The 16183-nt window shown below is 55.6% G+C and overlaps 1 protein-coding gene across 1 annotated transcript; it reads right to left on the reverse strand.

Annotated features, from left to right (window-relative positions):
* Positions 1–2890: 2890 nt before the first annotated feature.
* Positions 2891–15526, reverse strand: LOC133626561 (leucine-rich repeat-containing protein 14-like). The gene is given in 5 exon segments (XM_062006408.1): positions 2891–4014; positions 4944–5059; positions 5061–5342; positions 15047–15170; positions 15486–15526. Coding segments are annotated over 5 exon segments (1095 nt in total). The 3' UTR covers positions 2891–3482.
* Between the last annotated feature and the right edge of the window lie 657 nt (positions 15527–16183).

Raw genomic sequence — 16183 nt, forward strand, 5'->3', positions numbered from 1 at the left:
CAACCCCCCCAAAAATGTCAAAATCCACCCAAACCCCCCAAAATATCCCCCCAAACAATCCCCAAAGTCTCCAAATCCCCTCAAATCACCCCAAAAAACACAAAAGCCCCCCAGAAACCCCCAAATCCTCTCCAGTCCCCCCAAAATAAATCCCCCAAAAATCCCAAAAGCCCCCAAATCCCCCCCAAAAAACCCCAAATCCCCTCCAACTCTCTCCAAAAACAATCAAAATCCCCCCAACCCCCCCAAATCTCCTCAGAACCCCTCCAAAAAACCAAATCACCCCAAAATCCCTCCTCCCCATCACCATTCAGTAGCGTTTTAGCCTTAATTAGGGTCTTTAATTAGAGACTCATCTTTATTTGGGGGTCTCATCTGTATTGGGGGGCTGTGGGGTGGGGAGAAGATACTCTCATCCCCTTCATCGCCTTTGTAGGTGCCAAAACATCCTCCTCTCAACCTAATTTGCATATTAATCACCGCCTTAATTAACCACTTCCTGCCCTTAATTGCTCCCAGGCACTTGGTAACACTGATCCCTACTCACCCTCCTCCCCCCCCAAACCTCCCTCAGCCCCTTCAAATCGCTTTCCCATTAAGGAACACCCCCCTTTCTCCGGTGTTAATTAGGGGAGGGTTAATTAACGAGGGTGTGAGGTTAATTAACGTTGCCTTCCTCACTCACCTGGAGCTGAATCCCGGCAGCCTCTATGGGAGGGTTCATTATGGAGAATTGGGGGTTAGTTAGGAGGGTTGGGGTTAATTAGGAGGGTGGGAGTTAATTAGGAGGTTTAGGGGTTAATTAGTGGGGTTACTTAGGGTCCATCCTGGCAGGTATCACCTTCCTCTTCCTCACTCCCTTAGCAGTGGTTGTTTTGAGCAGCTTTAATCATGAGAGGACTGAGGGTTGGAGGTTAATTAGGAGGGTTGGGGTTAATTAAGAGCACTGGGGGTTAATTGTGGGAAGAGGTTATTCCAGCAGACGTTGCCTTTCTCATCTTCTTCTTCCTCACCCTCCCTTAGAATCGCAGTGGTTGTTTTGAGGGGGTTAACCATGGGGGGACTGGGGGTTAGTTAGGGGCGTTGGAGGTTAATTAGGGGGATTGGAGGTTAATTAGGAGCACAGGGAGTTAATTCAGGGAAGGGGTTAATGATGGTTTATCCCAGCAGACGTTGCCTTCCTCCTCCTCATTTTCTTCTTCCTCACCCTCCCTTAGAACTGCAGTTGTTCCAAGTGGGTTAATCATGGGGACACTGGGGGTTAGTTAGAGGGGCTGGAGGTTAATTAGGAGGGTTGGAGGTTAATTAGGAGCACAGGGAGTTAATTGTGGGAAGGGGTTAATGATGGTTTATCCCAGCAGACGTTGCCTTCCTCATCTTCTTCTTCCTCACCCTCCCTTAGCAGCACTGCAGCAGTTCCAAGTGGGTTAATCATGGGGGTACTGAGGGTTAGTTAGGGGGGGCTGGAGGTTAATTAGGAGGGTTAGGTTAATTAGGAGCACACAGAGTTAACTGTGGGAAGGGGTTAATGATGGTTTATCCCAGCAGACGTTGCCTTCCTCCTCCTCTTCTTCCTCACCCTCCCTTCGCAGCCCCGCAGCGGCCGTTCCCAGCGGGCTAACCACGAGCGGCGATGCGGCTTAATTAAAAGGGGGGGCTGTTAATTAAGGAGAGGCGCGGGTTAATGAGGGTCCATCCCGGCAGACGTGACCTTCCTCACGTTCTTCTTCACGCGGCTGGAGCGGAACCGCAGCGGCCGCTACGAGCGCGAATTCCCGTTCGTGTCCCGCTGCGGCGCGGAGCGCAACCTCCTGCGCTGCGAGCACAGACCCATCGTCTTCACCCGCCTCCTGCCCCCGGACGCCTCCTCCTCAGCCTCCTCCTCCTCCCGCCGCGCCGTGCTGTCGTTCTGCGGCGGCGGGGAGCGGCTGGCCGTGCCGCTCCGGCCCGAGGCGCTGGTGATGCTGCCGGAGAACGGGCGCTTGTACCACCCGGCGCCGGGCCGGGCGGGGGGCGCGGGGCCGGTGCGCTCGGCGCTGGCTCTGGAGTGGGGGTCCCGCTTGGAGTACGAGCAGGGGCCGGAGCAGCCCCCGACTCACTTTTGGTGGGAGGGGAAGAGGTATCGGCTCACGGCGGAGCTGGTGGAGCTGCTGCGGGGAGGGGAAGGGGCGGGGGAGGCGGAGAGCGGCGGGGCCGCGGGGCGGGGGTGAGGCTTGGAGGGGGTGGGAAGGGGCATTGCATGGCCCCGGGCGAGGAGGAGGAGGAGGCAGAGCTGGTGCTCAGCCACACCGTGTGGCTGATGCTGTGGTGAGGTCGGCGTTGCTGGTGCCAGGGATGTGGGTGTTGTGTGTGGGTCCCCCACTGTGCTATTAAAGGTCTTTGGCAATTGAAATGAGCCTAGAGGTGATGGGTGCCACTGCAGCAGTGTGGGTGCAGCTGTGGAGAGGTTGGTGCTGCTATGGTGAGGTTGGTGCAGCTGTGGTGGGTGACACGGTGCTACTGCCACAGTGTGGGTGTCCCCACGGGTGCTGCCACGGTGACAGTGTTGCTGCCACACTGTGGGTGCCACTGTGGTGATGTTGGCTGGTGTGTAGAGGGAAGGGAAGTTCTTCAGAGGGATGTGGCCATGGGCTGAGGTTGCCCGAGGGCAAGGAGCCAGCAGCGTGCCCAAGGGGGCAAGAAGGCCAGTGGCAGCCTGGCTGGGCTGAGCAGTGGGGTGGCAGCAGCCCCAGGGCAGGGATTGTCCCCTGTGCTGGGCCCTGGGGAGGCTGTAGCTCCAGGGCTGTGCTCAGTGCTGGGCCCCTTACTCACTGCCACAGGGACACTGAGGGGCTGCAGGGAGAGGAGAAGATGCACTGGGAAGCTCTGGGCTAAATGAAGGTACCTGAGGCAAAGGTTCAGTCTGCAGAGAAGGAGGCTCAGAGGAGACCTGATCACTCTGACTCCCTGGCTGTGGCTGAGAGGGTCGGTCTCTGCTGCCAAGTTAAAAGCTACAGGCCAAGAGGAAAGGGGCTCAGGGTGCCCCAGGGGAGGTTGAGGCTGGAGCTGAGGCAGAACTGTTTCCCTGAGAGGGGTGTCAGCCCCTGTGCCAGGCTGCCCAGGGAGCTGGGGGAGTGCCCAGCCCTGGAGGGGTCCCAGAGCCGTGGGGCTGAGGTGCTTGAGGGCCGTGGCTCAGTGGTGGCTGTGGCACTGTGGGGTCAGGGTTGGACTCCAGCAGCTCAAAGGGCTTTTCCATCTGTAATGATTCTCTGGTCAGTGCCCTGTGTGCCAGAACAGCAGCCAGCTCTCTCCTTGGTCCATTAAAAGCAGAAGAGCTCCATCCCCTCCGCTGAGCTCTGCCACTTCCTCCTGCCAAGCATCCCAGGAGGACTTGGGTTAATCGGGCAAGGTGGGGTTGGCTTTAATGAACTCACCATAAGCGAGTGGCACAGCCCAGAGCCCGGCACAGCGCCCCGAGGTGAAGCTTCCCTGGGGGGGGGATGCTACAAGCTGAAGTAGTCGATGGCTCCGTAGCGCTGGAGGCTGGTCGTCCACACGGCGTCTGCTCTACCCGCGCTCGCCAGCAGCCGGCACAGCTCCGCCGGGAAACCCTCCTCCCCCTGCGTGGGGGTGTGGTGGCCGGAGCCCCGCGGCGGCTGCGAGTAGCCCACGAGGCGCAGGTCGGGCAGGGCCGCGCAGGGCCGGGCCAGGCCGCCCAGCGCCGCCGCGCTCAGGGGGGTGCCGAGGAGACCGAGGCAGCGCAGGCGGCGGCAGCGGCGCAGCGCCGGCAGCAGCAGCTCCAGCTCCGCGTCCCCCAGCTGACACTCCAGCAGCTCCAGCTGCAGCAGCGAGCACGAAGCGGCTTCCAGCAGCGTCCGCAAGGGTTGCAGGAGGCTGGGGGACATGAGGTTGTGGCCGCTCAGGTCCAGCTGGAGCAGGGAGGGCGCGTGGAGGCTCGAGGACAGGAAGATGAGGTCGGAGGGGAGCAGGCAGCAGAAGGCCAGCGCCAGACTCTCCAGGGGAGTCTGCAGCTCGCTGGGAGGACAGGGTGGGGTGGCAGAGTGAGTGGGGAACCCCCAAAGCACCCCCAAACCACCACGAGGCTCTCCCCAAACCAGCCACAGACCCCTAAAACCCTGAGGCTGCCCAAATTCCACCCCCAGGATCCCCCAAAATGCCTCAGCTTCCCCAAAGTCTCCCCCAACCCCCGTGAGGTATCCTCAAACCTCCTGAGACCAGACCCCTGAGCTGAGGCAGAGCTGCTCTGTGACTCCATCTCCTCATAAGTGTAGACAGTTGCACAGTGCCAAACTGGGCAACTCCCCTAAAACCCCCTGAGCCAAGGCAGAGCTGCTGTGGGACTCCATCCCCTCTTAAATCTTTGCCCACAGGGTGTAGACAGTTCCCCAATGCCAAACCCCAACCCCAAAACACCCTGAGGCTGCCCAAAACATCTTCAGGCACCCCAAACCCCTCTTTTATGCCTCCCCTGAGCCGAGGCAGAGCTGCTGTGGGACTCCCATCTCCTCTTAAATCTTTGCCCATGGGGCAAATGCCAAACCTTCCCCCCAAAACCCCCTGAGACCAGCCCCCTGAGGTGAGACACAGCTGCTGTGGGACTCCCATCTCCTCTTAAATCTTTGCCCACAGGGCAAATGCCAAACCTTCCCCCCAAAACCCCCTGAGACCAGCCCCCTGAGCCGAGGCAGAGCTGCTGTGGGACTCCATCCCCTCTTAAATCTTTGCTCACAGGGCAAATGCCAAACCTTCCAAACCCTCTCCCCAAAACCCCCTGAGACCACCCCCTGAGGTAGTGCAGAGCTACTGTGGGACTCCATCCCCTCTTAAATCTGCCCCCACAGGGTGTGGGTGATGCCCCAATGCCACCCCCCCACACACACACACATTCCCTCCCGCTGCAACGTGTGAAGGTTTTGGGGTCCCTCCCCCAGCGGGCAGCTTACCCCAGGAGCTGCCTGAGTCTCCCAGAAAGCCTGGAGGAGTACAAATCGAGCTCCTTGAGGGCAGGCAAGGCCCGGAGGTGAGCGGCCAAGCAGCGGATGCCGGCGTCCGTGCCCGGGGGCTGTGCGGCGCACGTCCACGTTGCTGTAGGGCAGCTTGAGGCTGCGCAGCGCGGGGAAGCGGCCGAGGTGAGGCAGCACTTCGCACAGCCCCGCCAGCCCCAGGTTGTTGAAGCGTAAAACAACTCTGCGGACGGCAGCAGGCTCCAGGGAGTCCAGCAGGGAGACGACGGTGGAGACGGAGAGCTCCTCGGCGTGGAAGTCGCGGCAGAGCAGGCGCAGGGGGGCGCAGGGCGAGCGGAGGGCGGCGCGCAGCAATAGGCGCGTAGCAATAGGGCACCCCTAAGCCAGCCCCCATCAATAGGGCATCCTATAGCACCCCTAAGCCAGCTCCCATCAATAGGGCATCCTATAGCACCCCTAACCCAGCCCCCATCAATAGGGCATCCTATAGCACCCCTAACCCAGCCCCCATCAATAGGGCATCTTAGAGCACCCCTAAGCCAGCCCTTTATCTATAGGGCATCCTATAGCACCTCTAATCCAGCCCCCCATCAATAGGGCACCCCACAGCACCCCTAGATCTGCACCTCATCAATAGGGTACCCCTAACCCAGCCCTCTCTCAATAGGACCTCCCATAGCACTCCTAATCCTATCCCCCATTAATAGGGCACCCTATAGCACTCCTAACCCAGCTCCCCATCAATAGGGAACTCCAGGGCAGGACCCATGACCCACCCCTCTTAATGAGGGGTACCCCCAGCACCCCATAAAGGAAGCCTACAGCAGGATCTCCAACACCCCCCTTCCCTCCCTGGGCCCCCCTGTGCTGCCCTCACACCCCTCGACCCCCCTCAGCTGCCCTCACCCCCCCTCGATCCCCGGAGTCCCCTTCAGCTGCCCTCACCCCCCCCAATCCCCGGGGTCCCCTTCCTCTGTCCTCAACCCCCTAATCCCCGGGATCCCCCTCAGCTGCCCTCACGCCTCCCCAATCCCCGGGGTCCCCTCAGCTGCCCTCACGCCCCCCAGTCCCCGGGGACCCCTCAGCTGCCCTCACGCCCCCAGTCCCCGGGGACCTCTCAGCTGCCCTCACGCCCCCCAATCCCCGGGGACCCCTCAGCTGCCCTCACACTCCCACAATCCCCGGGGACCCCTCAGCTGCCGTCACCCCCCCACAATCCCCGGGGTCCCCCTCAGCTGCCCACACGCCCCCAATCCCCGGGGACCCCTCAGCTGCCCTCACGCCCCCAATCCCCGGGGACCCCTCAGCTGCCGTCACACCCCCCCCAATCCCCGGAGACCCCTCAGCTGCCCTCACGCCCCCAGTCCCCGGGGACCCCTCAGCTGCCCTCACACCCCCCCCAATCCCTGGAGACCCCTCAGCTGCCCTCACGCCCCCCAATCCCCGGGGACCCCTCAGCTGCCCTCACGCCCCCCAATCCCCGGGGACCCCTCAGCTCACCTCCCGCCCGCCGCCCCGCTCCCGCCGGGCCCCTCACGGCCGCGCTTCCAGGCATTGGCACTGCACCCCGGCACCGCCCCTCCGCCAATCAGAGCGAGAGTTTCACCACGGAAGGCGGGCCCGGCGTCGTTACTAGGTGCCGCCTGCCATCCTCGCCCGCCCATTGGCTGCCGCCGTGTCTGTCATCGCTTCCTCCCTTCTTATTGGCTGAAGGGCGGCGGCAGCGGGAAGTTCGATCTGAGCCCCAGACGCTGCGGTCCCTGCGCGGCTCCGGGAGGTCTCGGATCGCCCCGGGCCGGGGAACGGCCCCGCTCCGCACGCCATGGAGCGGCAGCGGGAGGTCAAGGCCCTGCTGAAGAGCTGGGAAGCGGCTTTTGTCCGGGAGCAGCGGAGGAAGCCCGGCCAGGTGCCCGCTGCGGGGGGCGGGGATGGGGAGGGGCGGCGGGGCAAAGTGGGGTTTTAATGGGGTTCTGAGGGGAAAGGTGGAGTTTTGAGAGGAAAAGTGAGGAGTTTTGTGAATTTCTGAGGAGCAAGTGGGAATTGGGAGGAGCTTGGAGGGGAAAAGTGGGGTTTTGGTGGAGTGTTGAGGGGAAAAGTGGGGGTTTGGTGGATTTCTGAGATACAAGTGCGATTTTAGTGGAGCTCTGAGGGGAAAAGTGGGGGTTTTGTGGAGTGTTGAGAAGAAAAGGGGTTTTAGTGGAGTTCTGAGTGAAAAAGTGGCGATTTGGAGGATTTTTGAGGGTAAAGGTAAGTTTTTGGTGCGGTTCTGAGGGGAAAAATGGGTTTGGGCAGAGTTTTGAGGGCAACAGTGGGTCTTACTGGAGTTTTGAGGGGAAAAGTGGGGGTTTGGTGGAGTTTTGAGGGGAAAAGTGTTTTATTGTGGGGTTTTGAGGGGAATAAAGGTTTTTGTAGAGCTTTAAGGAGAAAAGAGTGGGGTTGGTTGTCTGCTGAGGGGGAACAGTGGAGATTTGTGGGGTTCTGAGGGGAAAAGTGCGGGCTTGGTGGAGTCTGGAGTAGAAAAGTGGAGGTTCGGTGGGGTTTTGAGGGCGAAAGTGGGGTTTTGATGGGGTTCTGAGGGGAAAAGTGGAGTTTTGGTGGAGTTTTCAGATGAAAAGTGGCTTTTTTTGTGGAGTGTTGAGAAGAACAGTGGGTTTTACTGGAGTTTGGAGTGAAAAAGTGGGGGTTTTGTGGAGTGTTGAGGGAAAAAGGGGTTTTAGTGGAGTTCTGAGTGAAAAAGTGGCGATTTGGTCGATTTTTGAGGGTAAAAGTAGGTTTTTGGTGTGGTTCTGAGGGGAAAAATGGGTTTTTGTGGAGTTTTAAGGAGAAAAGAGTGGGGTTGGTTGTCTGCTGAGGGGGAACAGTGGAGATTGGTGGGGTTCTGAGGGGAAAAGTGCGGGCTTGGTGGAGTCTGGAGTTGAAAAGTGGAGGTTCGGTGGGGTTTTGAGGGCAAAAGTGGGTTTTTGATGGGGTTCTGAGGGGAAAGGTGGAGTTTTGAGTGGAAAAGTGAGGGGTTTTGTGAATTTCTGAGGAACAAGTGGGAATTTGGAGGAGCTTGGAGGGGAAAAGTCGGGGTTTGGTGGAGTGTTGAGGGGAAAAGTGGGGGTTTGGTGGACTTCTGAGATACAAGTGGGATTTGAGTGGAGCTCTGAGGGGAAAAGTGGGGGTTTTGTGGAGTGTTGAGAAGAAAAGGGGTTTTAGTGGAGTTCTGAGTGAAAATGTGTCGATTTGGAGGATTTTTGAGGGTAAAAGTAAGTTTTTGATGTGGTTCTGAGGGGAAAAATGGGTTTTGGCAGAGTTTTGAGGGCAACAGTGGGTTTTACTGGAGTTTTGAGGGGAAAAGTGGGGGTTTGGTGGAGGTTTGAGGGGAAAAGTGGTTTTTTGTGGGGTTCTGAGGGGAATAAAGGTTTTTGTAGAGCTTTAAGGAGAAAAGAGTGGGGTTGGTTGTCTGCTGAGGGGGAAAAGTGGAGATTTGTGGGGTTCTGAGGGGAAAAGTGCGGGCTTGGTGGAGTCTGGAGTGGAAAAGTGGAGGTTCGGTGGGGTTTTGAGGGTAAAAGTGGGTTTTTGATGGGGTTCTGAGGGGAAAAGTGGAGTTTTGAGAGGAAAAGTGGGGGGTTTGTGGACTTCTGAGGAACAAGTGGGGGTTTGGAGGAGCTTTGAGGGGAAAAGTGGGGGTTTTGTAGAGTGTTGAGAAGAAAAGGGGTTTTAGTGGAGTTTGGAGTGAAAAAGTGGCGATTTGGTGGATTTTTGAGTCTAAAGGTAAGTTTTTGGTGTGGTTCTGAGGGGAAAAATGGGTTTTGGCAGAATTTTGAGCGCAAAAGTGGAGGGTTTGTGGACTTCTGAGGAACAAGTGGGAATTTGGAGGAGCTTTGAGGGGATAAATGAAGTTTTGGTGGAGTTTTCAGATGAAAAGTGGAGTTTCGGTGGAGTGTTGAGGGAAAAAGTGGGGTTTTGGTAGAGCTTGGAGTGAAAAAGTGGGGGGTTGGTGGGTTTTTGAGGGTAAAAGTGGGGTTTTGGTGGGGTTCTGAGGGGAAAAATGGGTTTGGGCAGAGTTTTGAGGGCAACAGTGGGTTTTACTGGAGTTTTGAGGGGAAAAGTGGGGGTTTGGTGGAGTTTTGAGGGGAAAAGTGTTTTATTGTGTGGTTCTGAGGGGAAAAATGGGTTTTTGTGGAGTTTTAAGGAGAAAAGAGTGGGGTTGGTGGTCTGCTGAGGGGGAACAGTGGAGATTGGTGGGGTTCTGAGGGGAAAAGTGCGGGCTTGGTGGAGTCTGGAGTGGAAAAGTGGAGGTTCGGTGGGGTTTTGAGGGCGAAATTGGGTTTTTGATGGGGTTCTGAGGGGAAAAGTGGAGTTTTGGTGGAGTTTTCAGATGAAAAGTGGGGTTTTTTGTGGAGTGTTGAGAAGAACAGTGGGTTTTACTGGAGTTTGGAGTGAAAAAGTGGGGGTTTTGTGGAGTGTTGAGGGCGAAAGTGGGGGTTTTGTGGAGTGTTGAGAAGAAAAGGGGTTTTAGTGGAGTTTGAAGTGAAAAAGTGGGGATTTGATGAATTTTTGAGAGTAAAAGTAGGTTTTTGGTGTGGATCTGAGGTGAAAATGAGTTTTTGTGGGGTTTTAAGGGGAAAAGTAATGTTCTGGTGGAGTGTTGAGGGCAAAAGTGGGGTTTTGGTGAGATTCTGAGAGGAAAGAATTGGGTTTTGATGGTGTTGTGGGGAGAAAGTGGGATTGTGGTGTAGTCTTGAGAGGAAAACTGGGTTTTGGCAGAGTTTTGAGGGCAAAAGTGGGGGATTTGTGGACTTCTGAGGAACAAGTGGGAATTAGGAGGAGCTTTGAGGGGGAAAGTGAAGTTTTGGTGGAGTGTTGAGGGAAAAAGTGGGGTTTTGGTGGAGCTTGGAGTGAAAATTGGAGGTTCAATGGGTTTTTGAGGGCGAAAGTGGATTTTTGATGGGATTCTGAGGGGGAAAATGGATTTTTTTGTGGAGTTTTAAGAGGAAAAGTGGAGGTTTGAGAAGAAAAGTGGGGATTTGGTGGACTTAAGAGGAACAAGTGGGATTTTGGAGGAGCTTTGAGGGGAAAAGTGGAGTTTTGGTGGGGTTTTTAGATTAAAAGTGTGGGTTTGGTGTATTTTTAAGGGCAAGTGTGGGATTTTGTGGACTTTGGAGTGGTAAGGTGTGGGTTTGGTGGATATTTGGGGCAAAAGCGGGGTGTCTTGTGGTTCTGAGGGAAAAAGAGAGGGTTTGGTGGTCCACTGAAAGGAAAATGAGTTTTTGTGGCGTTTTAAGGGGAAAAGTGGGGTTTTGGTGGGGTTTTAAGATGAAAAATGCAGTTTTGGTGGAGTTTTCAGATGAAAAGTGGAGTTTTGGCTGCCCTCACGCCCCCCCAATCCCCGGGGTCGCCCTCAGCTGCCGTCACCCCCCCCAATCCCTGAGGCCCCCCTCAGCTGCCCTCACACTCCCCCAATCCCCGGGGACACCTCAGCTGCCGTCACCCCCCACAATCCCCGGGGACCCCTCAGCTGCCCTCACGCCCCCCAGTCCCCGGGGACCCCTCAGCTGCCCTCACGCCCCCAGTCCCCGGGGACCCCTCAGCTGCCCTCACGCCCCCCAATCCCCGGGGACCCCTCAGCTCACCTCCCGCCCGCCGCCCCGCTCCCGCCGGGCCCCTCACGGCCGCGCTTCCAGGCATTGGCACTGCACCCCGGCACCGCCCCTCCGCCAATCAGAGCGAGAGTTTCACCACGGAAGGCGGGCCCGGCGTCGTTACTAGGTGCCGCCTGCCATCCTCGCCCGCCCATTGGCTGCCGCCGTGTCTGTCATCGCTTCCTCCCTTCTTATTGGCTGAAGGGCGGCGGCAGCGGGAAGTTCGATCTGAGCCCCAGACGCTGCGGTCCCTGCGCGGCTCCGGGAGGTCTCGGATCGCCCCGGGCCGGGGAACGGCCCCGCTCCGCACGCCATGGAGCGGCAGCGGGAGGTCAAGGCCCTGCTGAAGAGCTGGGAAGCGGCTTTTGTCCGGGAGCAGCGGAGGAAGCCCGGCCAGGTGCCCGCTGCGGGGGGCGGGGATGGGGAGGGGCGGCGGGGCAAAGTGGGTTTTTAATGGGGTTCTGAGGGGAAAGGTGGAGTTTTGAGAGGAAAAGTGAGGGGTTTTGTGAATTTCTGAGGAACAAGTGGAATTTGAAGGAGCTTGGAGGGGAAAAGTGGGGTTTTGGTGGAGTGTTGAGTGGAAAAGTGGGGGTTTGGTGGATTTCTGAGATACAAGTGGGATTTGAGTGGAGCTCTGAGGGGAAAAGTGGGGGTTTTGTGGAGTGTTGAGAAGAAAAGGGGTTTTAGTGGAGTTCTGAGTGAAAAAGTGGCGATTTGGAGGATTTTTGAGGGTAAAGGTAAGTTTTTGGTGCGGTTCTGAGGGGAAAAATGGGTTTGGGCAGAGTTTTGAGGGCAACAGTGGGTCTTACTGGAGTTCTGAGGGGAAAAGTGGGGGTTTGGTGGAGTTTTGAGGGGAAAAGTGTTTTATTGTGGGGTTTTGAGGGGAATAAAGGTTTTTGTAGAGCTTTAAGGAGAAAAGAGTGGGGTTGGTTGTCTGCTGAGGGGGAACAGTGGAGATTTGTGGGGTTCTGAGGGGAAAAGTGCGGGCTTGGTGGAGTCTGGAGTAGAAAAGTGGAGGTTCGGTGGGGTTTTGAGGGCGAAAGTGGGGTTTTGATGGGGTTCTGAGGGGAAAAGTGGAGTTTTGGTGGAGTTTTCAGATGAAAAGTGGGTTTTTTTGTGGAGTGTTGAGAAGAACAGTGGGTTTTACTGGAGTTTGGAGTGAAAAAGTGGGGGTTTTGTGGAGTGTTGAGGGAAAAAGGGGTTTTAGTGGAGTTCTGAGTGAAAAAGTGGCGATTTGGTCGATTTTTGAGGGTAAAAGTAGGTTTTTGGTGTGGTTCTGAGGGGAAAAATGGGTTTTTGTGGAGTTTTAAGGAGAAAAGAGTGGGGTTGGTTGTCTGCTGAGGGGGAACAGTGGAGATTGGTGGGGTTCTGAGGGGAAAAGTGCGGGCTTGGTGGAGTCTGGAGTTGAAAAGTGGAGGTTCGGTGGGGTTTTGAGGGCAAAAGTGGGTTTTTGATGGGGTTCTGAGGGGAAAGGTGGAGTTTTGAGTGGAAAAGTGAGGGGTTTTGTGAATTTCTGAGGAACAAGTGGGAATTTGGAGGAGCTTGGAGGGGAAAAGTCGGGGTTTGGTGGAGTGTTGAGGGGAAAAGTGGGGGTTTGGTGGACTTCTGAGATACAAGTGGGATTTGAGTGGAGCTCTGAGGGGAAAAGTGGGGGTTTTGTGGAGTGTTGAGAAGAAAAGGGGTTTTAGTGGAGTTCTGAGTGAAAATGTGTCGATTTGGAGGATTTTTGAGGGTAAAAGTAAGTTTTTGATGTGGTTCTGAGGGGAAAAATGGGTTTTGGCAGAGTTTTGAGGGCAACAGTGGGTTTTACTGGAGTTTTGAGGGGAAAAGTGGGGGTTTGGTGGAGGTTTGAGGGGAAAAGTGGTTTTTTGTGGGGTTCTGAGGGGAATAAAGGTTTTTGTAGAGCTTTAAGGAGAAAAGAGTGGGGTTGGTTGTCTGCTGAGGGGGAAAAGTGGAGATTTGTGGGGTTCTGAGGGGAAAAGTGCGGGCTTGGTGGAGTCTGGAGTGGAAAAGTGGAGGTTCGGTGGGGTTTTGAGGGTAAAAGTGGGTTTTTGATGGGGTTCTGAGGGGAAAAGTGGAGTTTTGAGAGGAAAAGTGGGGGGTTTGTGGACTTCTGAGGAACAAGTGGGGGTTTGGAGGAGCTTTGAGGGGAAAAGTGGGGGTTTTGTAGAGTGTTGAGAAGAAAAGGGGTTTTAGTGGAGTTTGGAGTGAAAAAGTGGCGATTTGGTGGATTTTTGAGTCTAAAGGTAAGTTTTTGGTGTGGTTCTGAGGGGAAAAATGGGTTTTGGCAGAATTTTGAGCGCAAAAGTGGAGGGTTTGTGGACTTCTGAGGAACAAGTGGGAATTTGGAGGAGCTTTGAGGGGATAAATGAAGTTTTGGTGGAGTTTTCAGATGAAAAGTGGAGTTTCGGTGGAGTGTTGAGGGAAAAAGTGGGGTTTTGGTAGAGCTTGGAGTGAAAAAGTGGGGGGTTGGTGGGTTTTTGAGGGTAAAAGTGGGGTTTTGGTGGGGTTCTGAGGGGAAAAATGGGTTTGGGCAGAGTTTTGAGGGCAACAGTGGGTTTTACTGGAGTTTTGAGGGGAAAAGTGGGGGTTTGGTGGAGTTTTGAGGGGAAAAGTGTTTTATTGTGTGGTTCTGAGGGGAAAAATGGGTTTTTGTGGAGTTTTAAGGAGAAAAGAGTGGGGTTGGTGGTCTGCTGAGGGGGAACAGTGGAGATTGGTGGGGTTCTGAGGGGAAAAGTGCGGGCTTGGTGGAGTCTGGAGTGGAAAAGTGGAGGTTCGGTGGGGTTTTGAGGGCGAAATTGGGTTTTTGATGGGGTTCTGAGGGGAAAAGTGGAGTTTTGGTGGAGTTTTCAGATGAAAAGTGGGGTTTTTTGTGGAGTGTTGAGAAGAACAGTGGGTTTTACTGGAGTTTGGAGTGAAAAAGGGGGGTTTTGTGGAGTGTTGAGAAGAAAAGGGGTTTTAGTGGAGTTTGAAGTTAAGTGGGGATTTGATGAATTTTTGAGAGTAAAAGCAGGTTTTCGGTGTGGATCTGAGGTGAAAATGAGTTTTTGTGGGGTTTTAAGGGGAAAAGTAATGTTCTGGTGGAGTGTTGAGGGCAAAAGTGGGGTTTTGGTGAGATTCTGAGAGGAAAGAATTGGGTTTTGATGGTGTTGTGGGGAGAAAGTGGGATTGTGGTGTAGTCTTGAGAGGAAAACTGGGTTTTGGCAGAGTTTTGAGGGCAAAAGTGGGGGATTTGTGGACTTCTGAGGAACAAGTGGGAATTAGGAGGAGCTTTGAGTGGGAAAGTGAAGCTTTGGTGGAGTGTTGAGGGAAAAAGTGGGGTTTTGGTGGAGCTTGGAGTTAAAATAGGAGGTTCAATGGGTTTTTGAGGGCGAAAGTGGATTTTTGATGGGATTCTGAGGGGGAAAATGGATTTTTTGGTGGAGTTTTAAGAGGAAAAGTGGAGGTTTGAGAAGAAAAGTGGGGATTTGGTGGAGTGTTGAGGGGAAAAGTGTGGTTTTAGTGGACCTTGGAGTGAAAAAGTGGAGATTTGGTGGGTTTTTGAGGGCAAAAGTGGGTTTTTTGTGGGATTCTGAGGAGAAAAAGGGTTTTTTGTAGAGTTTTAAGGAGAAAAGAGGGACGTTGGAGTTCTGCTGAGTTGGAAAAGATGGAGATTGGTGGGGTTCTGAGGCACCAGTGGGATTTTGGGGAAGCTTTGAGGGGAAAAGTGGAGTTTTGTTGGTGTTTTCAGATGACAAGTGTGGTTTTAGTGGAGTTTGGAGTGAAAAAGTGGGGGGTTGGTGGATATTTGAGGGCAAAGGTGGGTTTTTGATGGGGTTCTGAGGGGAAGATGGTTTTTTGTGGAGTGTTGAGGGGAAAAGTGGTGCTTTGGTGGGGTTCTGACGAAAAAGTTGGGCTTTGGTGTAGTTTTGAGGGGAAAAGTGAACTTTTTGTGAGTTTTGAAGGGAAATGTTGGGGTTTGGTGGAGTTTTAAGGGGGAAAAAGTGGGATTTTGGTGGAGTTCTGAGGGGAAAATTGGGGAGGTGATTTGAGGGAAAAAAAAGTAGTGTTTTTGTGGTGGTGTTTGGACAAAAAGATAGAATATTGGGGTTTTGGTGGTGAAATCTCTGCCAGGAGGCTGCAGTGAGCTGGAGGTCGGTCTCTGCTCCCAGCTAGTGAGTGACGGGCCAAGAGGAAAGGGGCTCAGGGTGCCCCAGGGGAGGTTGAGGCTGGAGCTGAGGCAGAACTGTTTCCCTGAGAGGGGTGTCAGCCCCTGTGCCAGGCTGCCCAGGGAGCTGGGGGAGTGCCCAGCCCTGGAGGGACCCCAAAGCCGTGGAGCTGAGGTGCTGAGGGCTGTGGGTCAGTGGTGGCCGTGGCAGGGTGAGGGCTCAGGGCTGGGCTCCAGCAGCTCAAAGGGCTTCTCTAACCCAAATGATTCTGTGGTTTGCTCCCTGCAGCTGTGGCATCATCACAGACGCCAGTCCTGGGTCGCTCAGCACCATCTGCTGCCACGGCCTCCGCGGCCGCTACGTCACCATCACCATCCCGGGCCGGGAGGAGCAGTTCACTCTCTGTGAGGTCGAGGTCTACACTGTCCACCCTGAGCCATGAGGGGCTTTTAAGGGGGACAAGGTGAGGAGTTTCCCCCCTGGCACCAGGACCCTCTGACATCAGATGCCCCTGGAGGCTCCCTGTCGTCAGAACCACCCTAATAAACATCCCCACGGGGCCTTTTTGTGCATCACCATCCCCATCCCATAGGCTCCAGAGGACCATGGCATCACCATCCCCACCCCACAGGCTCCAGAGGACCATGGCATCACCATCCCCATCCCATAGGCTCCAGAGGACCATGGCATCACCATCCCAACCCCATGGGCTCCAGAGGACCATGGCATCACCATCCCGACCCCACGGGACCTCCAGCCTCTTTCCATCACCACCCTTGAGGCCCATGGGGTTCCACCATCCTCATCCCCACTCTGTGGCTCCCCAGGACCTGTGGTGGCCACCTCGGGGTGGGGGTGGCCGTGGGAGGTCACTCAGTCGCCCGTGAAGCCTTTGGAGATGGAGTGGAAGGAGGTGAGTTCCACCGAGTCCAGGTAGGGCGGCCCCATCTCTGTCAGCACCTTCCTGAAGGAGTGGAAGGCCGAACCCTCAGCATACACGTTGTCCTGGTACACCTGGAGGAGGGGGGAAACTGGTGGGGTTACCTAGATGTTGGGGTCCACCTCACATACCCCCCGAGTCTGAGGGTCCCACTCACCGCGTCAGCCATGAGGAAGAGCCTCTCCTCGAAGGCGAATTTGATGACGTCCTCAATGCACTGACGGCTCTGGACCTGCCCTGGGAGGGGGGAGAAGGGGGGAGGTTGGCATAGCGGAGTGGGGGGGTCCAGTCCCACTCCCACCATGGGTTTGGGGGGCCCAGTCCTGCTCCTGATGGGTTTTGGGGGGCTCAATCCCTTTTCCTGATAGGTTTGGGGGCCCAGTCTTGCTCCCTATGGGTTTGGGGTATGGGCTCAGCCCCACTCCTGATGGGTTTTAGGGGACTCAGTCTAGTTTCCCATGGGTATGGGGGGGCTTAGACCCCCTCTCCTGATAGGTTTGGGGG

The sequence above is a fragment of the Colius striatus genome, chromosome 13 (assembly GCF_028858725.1).
Source record: "Colius striatus isolate bColStr4 chromosome 13, bColStr4.1.hap1, whole genome shotgun sequence".
NCBI lineage: Eukaryota > Metazoa > Chordata > Aves > Coliiformes > Coliidae > Colius > Colius striatus.